Source organism: Taeniopygia guttata, chromosome Z (genome assembly GCF_048771995.1).
Source record: "Taeniopygia guttata chromosome Z, bTaeGut7.mat, whole genome shotgun sequence".
NCBI lineage: Eukaryota > Metazoa > Chordata > Aves > Passeriformes > Estrildidae > Taeniopygia > Taeniopygia guttata.
Genome location: NC_133063.1, coordinates 33,747,511 through 33,754,373, shown reverse-complemented (window position 1 = coordinate 33,754,373; position 6,863 = coordinate 33,747,511). Strand labels below are relative to the sequence as shown.

General features: G+C 45.6%; 1 protein-coding gene across 4 annotated transcripts in view; it reads left to right on the top strand.

The window, feature by feature from the left end:
* Window positions 1–359: 359 nt before the first annotated feature.
* SVEP1 (sushi, von Willebrand factor type A, EGF and pentraxin domain containing 1) overlaps window positions 360–6,863 on the top strand; it is a 118,520-nt gene continuing 112,016 nt past the window's right edge. For 3 of the 4 annotated variants that reach the window (XM_072921665.1, XM_072921666.1, XM_030257747.4), the window contains exon 1: window positions 360–1,846. In XM_072921665.1, the coding sequence (XP_072777766.1) occupies window positions 1,316–1,846 (531 nt within the window). In that variant the 5' untranslated portion in view covers window positions 360–1,315. The remainder of the gene's footprint in view (window positions 1,847–6,863) is intronic. The other variant, XM_072921667.1, reaches the window with a different exon arrangement.

Sequence of the window (6,863 nt, the reverse complement as noted above, 5' to 3'; positions counted from 1 at the left end):
CAGCAGCAAAGTCAAAAGGAGTAGAAAATGTGTAAAAGAAGGAAAATATCAACAAAAGGCCAAAAGTGGCAATCAACAGTTTTACATGGCTAATCTCTCCCAGGGAAATTTTGCTAAGAGTAAGTTACTCCTGGAAATGCAGCTGATTAAGGAGAAGACAGTTTAATTTGAAACCAATGGCTAAAATAAACCCAAGTTCTCGACTAATTTTATTCTTGAGAATTAAATCTGTACTGAGACTGGTTGAAAGGTAGTGGGTTCTGAATTTGGCAGGAGGCCTCTTTGCAAGTGTATCTCTCTCCTAAAGTGATTCACAGACATCAAGACAGCACAGGCCCTCTTTGGAGAAATGGCTTCTAATGTCACAGTTGGCAACCAGGAAATTTTCATAACATGCACAGTTTATTGTCACTGTTGCTACATGAGTGTGTATGTTTGCAAACACACATTGATGTACATATGCAGGTGCTGTCCCTGTCTTTTATTCACACACCCTTGTGGACACTCGCGCCACGTATCTGGACACCTCGCTGTCATTGCTGTGAGATGTACATAAATAAAGTATTGCTCCATCTTGAAAGCTGAAAAACTGAGTTCTCAGGCTGCTGAAGTGTGCCCTTGAACGACAGAGGGAGACTGTGACAGAGCCAGGAGCGAGACCAGAGCATATGGACCCTTCAAACCTCCCACCCGCAAGCGCATCCTCCCTGCAAAACAAAGGGCTAAATTAACGACGATTAATTTAGCACGTGTCAGCGTAAGTCCTCACCCCGTTCCCGCGAGTAGCAGTTCCAACCCGTGCGGCGAGGGAGCGGAAAAGGCGCTCCTCGCTTTTCGAGGGGGTCCTGCCTTTCGGACCCCCTTCGCTCCTGCTCGGCGCGTTTCCAGCGACCGCCACCCGCCCCGCTGTCGGGCTGGCCACCGCCAGCCGTGTGGGACCCATCGGGGCGGGACGGGGCGGCGGGAGGCGGGGAGGGACGGGGGGAGAACGTTACCGAAAGGCGAGGAGGGGAAAACGGAAAGAGGGGCGTGCGAGGGGCAGCGCCTCAGCCGCGGGGGATTAAAGAGCGCAGATACCTGCGGGGGCCGGCGGGGAGGCAGAGAGGCAGGCCGGACGCGGCTCCGAGTAGAGTAGAGTAGAGTAGAGTAGAGTAGAGTAGAGTAGAGTAGAGTAGAGTAGAGTAGAGTAGAGTAGAGTAGAGTAGAGTAGAGTAGAGTAGAGTAGAGTAGAGTAGAGTAGAGGTGGGGCTTCAGGGGGCCACCAGAAGCTCTTCTCCCGCAGCTGCCGGCGTCTCCCCGCGCCCGCCGCCACGCCATGTGGCCCCTGGTGGCTCTGTGCTGCTGGGGGGGACTGTCGCTGTCCCTGTCGCCGTCGGCGCCGCAGGGCCGGGCGGGCAGCCAGCCGGGCAGCCAGCCGGACGTCCTCCTCCGCGCCCCAACTTTCGCGTCGCCATCCCTGGAGGCGCCGCCGGTGCCCGACACGACGGAGAGAAAGGTGGAGAAGCTGGGGCGCGCCTTCAAGCGCCAGGTGCGGCGTCTGCGGGCGCGCAGCGGGCGGCTGGAGCTGGTGTTCCTGGTGGACGAGTCGTCGAGCGTGGGTTCGGCCAACTTCCTCAGCGAGCTGCGCTTCGTCAAGAAGCTGCTCTCCGACTTCCCCGTGGTTCCTGCGGCCACGCGCGTCGCCATCGTCACCTTCTCTTCGCGCAGCAACGTGGTGCCACGCGTGGACTACATCTCGCGGCGGCGGCCGCAGCAGCATAAGTGCGCCCTGCTGGGACGCGAGATCCCCGCCATTGCCTACCGCGGCGGCGGCACCTACACCAAGGGCGCCTTCCAGCAGGCGGCGGTGAGACGGGGCGGTGGGCGAGCGCTCCGCGGGGTGCGCGGCTCCGCGGGGTGCGCGGCTCCGCGGGGTGCGCGGCTCCGCGGGGTGCGCGGCTCCGCGGGGTGCGCGGCTCCGCGGGGTGCGCGGCTCCGCGGGGTGCGGGGGGATGCGCTACCGGGGTGCGCTGAGAGGAGCGAGCGGTGCTGCCGTGAGGTGCAGCACTGGTGCGGTGCGGGGTGCGCAGTGGCAGGGCGAGGTCTCGGCATCGAGGGAAGGCGCGGCGATGCGGCTCGCGGTAGTGCGTGGGATGCAATGGCTCGGCGCGCGGTGCGCTGCGTTGTGCTCTGTGTGGTGTGGGAATGTGGTTCTCTGCGTTGTTCGAGGGTGTTCCGCGACAAAGACTGTAGGGCTGTATGCTGGGGTGTGGAATGGTGTGGTGTGGGATGCAGAGTAGTCTGGTCAGAGCAATTAGTCACTATCTTCCCGTGCTGTCTGCACCTCCGACTCCCATGTTTTCTACTGCCCTTGCAAACAAATGTGTGAAATTCGTTCTTTGTAGTGACATGGAGCCTGTGTCTCAATTTCAGAAATGATACATATGAGTAAAGTCTGGCATCTGAAGTGCCTGCCTGGTTTCATGGCAGCAGGACTTGAGTGCCCGCTAGCTGTCAGACCTACCTACATACTGTTGCCAGGTGTCTGTTTTAATTGCTGATGACTTAAAAAGGTCCCCTTAAGCTCCATACAGTATGCCAATAAGTAGGGGCGTGTCCCCAGGAGCATTTCCAGACACCATAACACAATCACTTTTCATGCTGTCATACAGACCCATAGCAGAAATTTGGTCTAGGCAGCCTTTGGACATGTGTTGGCACTTGGTCATACTGGGGTGACGTCCCAGTTGATGGTTAGGAGACAGCCAGTTTACTCAGGAAGCTTTTTTCATGAGGCTAGACCTGGATCTTCCTTGTCATTTGGCCTCTCCGTTCAGAAACAACCACCAAATCAAGTCTCATTTGTGATTCTTAATTTTTTTTTTTTTTAATCTAATTTCTGGTAGTGTCCTGTAGCAGAGCATTTGGGTGCACTTGTCTTGAAACACTTACACATTCTCATTTGGAGCTGAGGAGTGAGATTGCAAGAGGTGCATCTCTGCTGGGCATGTGAAATTGGCAGAGATTAATCTCTTCACTTTTGGCAGGAGAAAGAAAGTTCACTTAAAATGTGTTCAGGGCTGCACATGCCAAACCTGCTTTAGGAAAACACATCCCTGTATTATATCTGCCACTGTGAAGCCATGTTTCAATATATATCCATCCCAGGGGTGTTATGTGAAAAAGTTAATGATACAAGTTAAAAATAACCATTAAAAACAAAATATAAGCTTACGAAATACCATCTGTTGTCTTGATATGAAATCTTGACTGATGATTCTTTAAAGTGGAATAAACAAAAAAACCCTTCAGAAACCTACAACTTAGTTCCTTAAGCCCAGCTAAACTTTGTGGCTGCAACAGCATGACTGTCATTTTACACTGTGTTCTTATAAGAATGTGGGAAGAAAAATATTCGCATGGTGACAGGGAAAATTAAGATAGAATGATGAGGTTAAATTCCGGTCTGTTTACTAGCTCTTGGTGAAAGATACTGTACTGTGGTTTTCTTCTGTATGATTTCTTCATGTCAGACAAATTAACATTAACGTCTTCAGAGAATTCTCTCCTTTCTGGACACTCTTCAGAAAATGACTGTTCTAAATTTAAAATACTACTGTTGGAATAAATCTAGAAAGTTTTTGAAGCATTAGAAAACTGCTATTCCCTTTGGACTCTTAGTCTGCTGCTTTATGTTTTTAACTGTCTTTTGGTACAGCCGTAATTATTTATTCTTTCACTTTTCTAAAATGTCTCTTTTTTGAATTGTTCTTTTTCTTTTACACTTTTACTTGGGATTCCTTATGGTTCCGGCCAGAATTCTCTGCTGCTTTTCCAAACTCAAAAGTATCTGCAAAGCGTTACAAAGTCTCTGTGTTATAGTAATAGAAAATGAAGTGTACTGTTAGAATAAACCCAGCACTTAAATTGTCAGGTAGCACTCTTCTTTGGTAGGTCTCAAAGTCATTAATTTACATTTGTGACAGTTCCACTGAAACCACACAGGCAAAGAGATAAGTGAATTCTGCAAAGGCATCAGGCCAGTTAGTGTCTGACCTGGGAACATGAGTGAACAGGAGCAAGATTTACATAGCAGTAGCTGTCTCAGAACCTGTGGAGCAAAATATCATCCTAAAAGCAGACCTGTGTGGTTTGACAAGCTGTCAACCACACAACATCCATCTTCTTTGAAAACATAAGAGAGTTATCCTTAACACTGCAGCTTTGCATCCTATCCAAAGGTACTTTGCAGATAAATTTATTGCAGAGTTTCTGTGTTTTGTCAAAGCTGTCCTTTACTAACTTTTGCCATGTAGACCACACTTTGGCATTCCTACCCCGCCTATTAAAGATAAATTCTCTGTCATTCACAGAAATATGCAGCATATACCATAAGAGACAATGGCAAGAGACAGAATCCTGATGAGAATGGCTGAACTTCTATTCATGTTTGGGTTTGCCACCCTGTTTGTGATTTTGTGCTATGCTTGAGCTAGCAAGTGCTCATTTCGGAGTCTTTCTTTTAAGACACATGCAAACAGTCTTAGAAAGGAGAAGAAACTAAGCTCATTAATTCAAAACTCTTTGGCTTCAGTTTTTCACAGCATAAGTTGCTGGGACAGCACAAACTACATGCAGCTTATGTTAAGCAGATTGCTTATTACATTATGGAAAGCTACAGAGCTGTTGTGACAGCAAGAAAGAACCAAAGCAGAATTGAAAACACAAACAGGTTAAAGCAAGTATTGCTCCTGATGCTTAAGGAATGCAACTAAAGCCAAAAGATCTCAAAGGTGAAAAGTGTTGAGAGACCTGTAGGCAACTATATTGAAGCTTCTGATCTTGAGAGACAACCACTGCTAACAGCACCCAATATGTTTTGTAGGAAGGATGTGCATTTGTTACCAGATGGATTTTGAAATAGAGCTGAGGGGTCATCAGGCAATAATGAAAGCTTAATGGGCTCTTGTTTTAGCAGCTGAGAGTCACAGTTACACCTATGCCAGCATTGGTATGCTATCTTTATTGATGGACAGTTTAAACATCCTGAATCTGCGTTGGTTTTGGTGATCTATAAAAAAAGACAAAAATAAAAATTATTTAAACTATTCCATGTGGCAATGTGTTGATAAAATTATATCTTCTAAAAAGGAGATAGTCTTATTTCTGTCTTTCAGTGGAAGTAAAATGGGAACAATTTCTCTTCGTAATTGAAGTGGAAGTTGTAGGTGTGCACTACTATTAAGCAGAAGTCAGAAATATTACTCAGACAGGCTCAGACAAGTCAATTGTAAAAAATCTGGCAAAGTGGTAGCTGAGAGAGCCTTTGGGACTTATGTGTTATAAAAATAATTGTTGCATTAGAAAGGTAATCATTTTTTGTTTTTTAATTCATCTTCACTACATCGAAGTCAGTATAGGTATAGGTATATGCAAGTGGAAGGTTTGTCACCTAAAGAGTAAGGTTACACATTTTCTGAAATCTGGTCTTTGAAATCTGGTGTTTGTACCTAATGTGATTTTGGGGAAGCATGACAAATGTCCAACCAGCATGTCAAATCCCATGCACTGTGTTATAGTTAATAAATATTTTTTTTAAATGTCCCCCAAAAGAATGTAAGCACATATCAGTTTAGGATAAACAGTTCCAATGCCTATTTTATGCTTGTTTAAATAAGTAGTGGTAGCAGTGGCTTTGTTTCTTCTGCATGAGAAAAGCACAAAAGTACAAGATGCAGCATTGATACCCACTAGGAAAATTAGCTTTTCTTTTCAATGCATTTTCAGATTCAGAATCTCATTTTCAAATTAATGAAGCTAAAGAACTAAAAATCTTTTCTTACCATGTACTTGGTTACATTTTTTTATTTGAAAAAAAGTAGTGCCCTCTCACTGAGCAGATGAACATTCAGAATCAAGTATATTATCTGGTTATCAAGTATGTGTTTGTGGATTTCTATACCTATGTTCTCTGCAAAATCTGCAGCTAATAATGAGAGAGTAGCGATTCTAGGTTATCATTGGCATCATGCTCTAAATATCTGATAATGGCTTAGGTCAGCTGGAGCTAACTGACTGGTTGAGCCTCTCTGAGTTTTGACATGGCTTTGGAAGTCTGTGTTGGAGATATGGTGGTAAAAAAAATTGAAGTCAACTTGGTTTACCTCTGTGGCCATCTTTGCAATTGCAGAGCTGGTAGGGATTACCAAACTGAAAGTAGCATTCCTGTCAAACATCACTGGCGTCAGTTCTAAATCTCCAGTTTAATCAGTGTGGTGTTGTGAAGAGTCCTGGTCCTGCATACTCTAACTTTGCACGGGGATTGTTCACAAGACTAATCAGGTCGGTTCAGAGGCAAGATACACATCTGCACATTGTTGCCCTTAGACCAAGCCTGAAATATACCTATCTTTAGAAATTATTAAGTAGTTAATTTTTCTCTGACCTTTTGGCTGGGACGGGCAAAAAGTGCTCTGCTTAGCATAATATCTGTGGCTGCCTAATCAGGATTAATGCTTTCTTTAGCTGAAAACCTGTTCTTTGGAATTCTTCTGCTTATGCTTACAAAATTGTGTCTTGCCTTTTGCTCTAATCAGAAGCATGTTATTTGGAAGCCTGGTGTAGATACTGTGCACAAAATAAAACAAATCTTGTGGATGTAATATCTGAACCAACAATACAATGAATGAAATATTTCACCACTGTGGTATCTGGATGATATCATCCTAAATGTTTCAGGAATAGGGATTCCTTTTCATGAGGAAATCATTTATTGTTGTCATCTCAGACCCTTTTTTGGAAAGGTCTGACAATAAGGCCCTTCTGATCCCCAGTCCTTAAAAGTTATGACCTCACAGAGAAATCAGTCTTATCATATGCTTTAC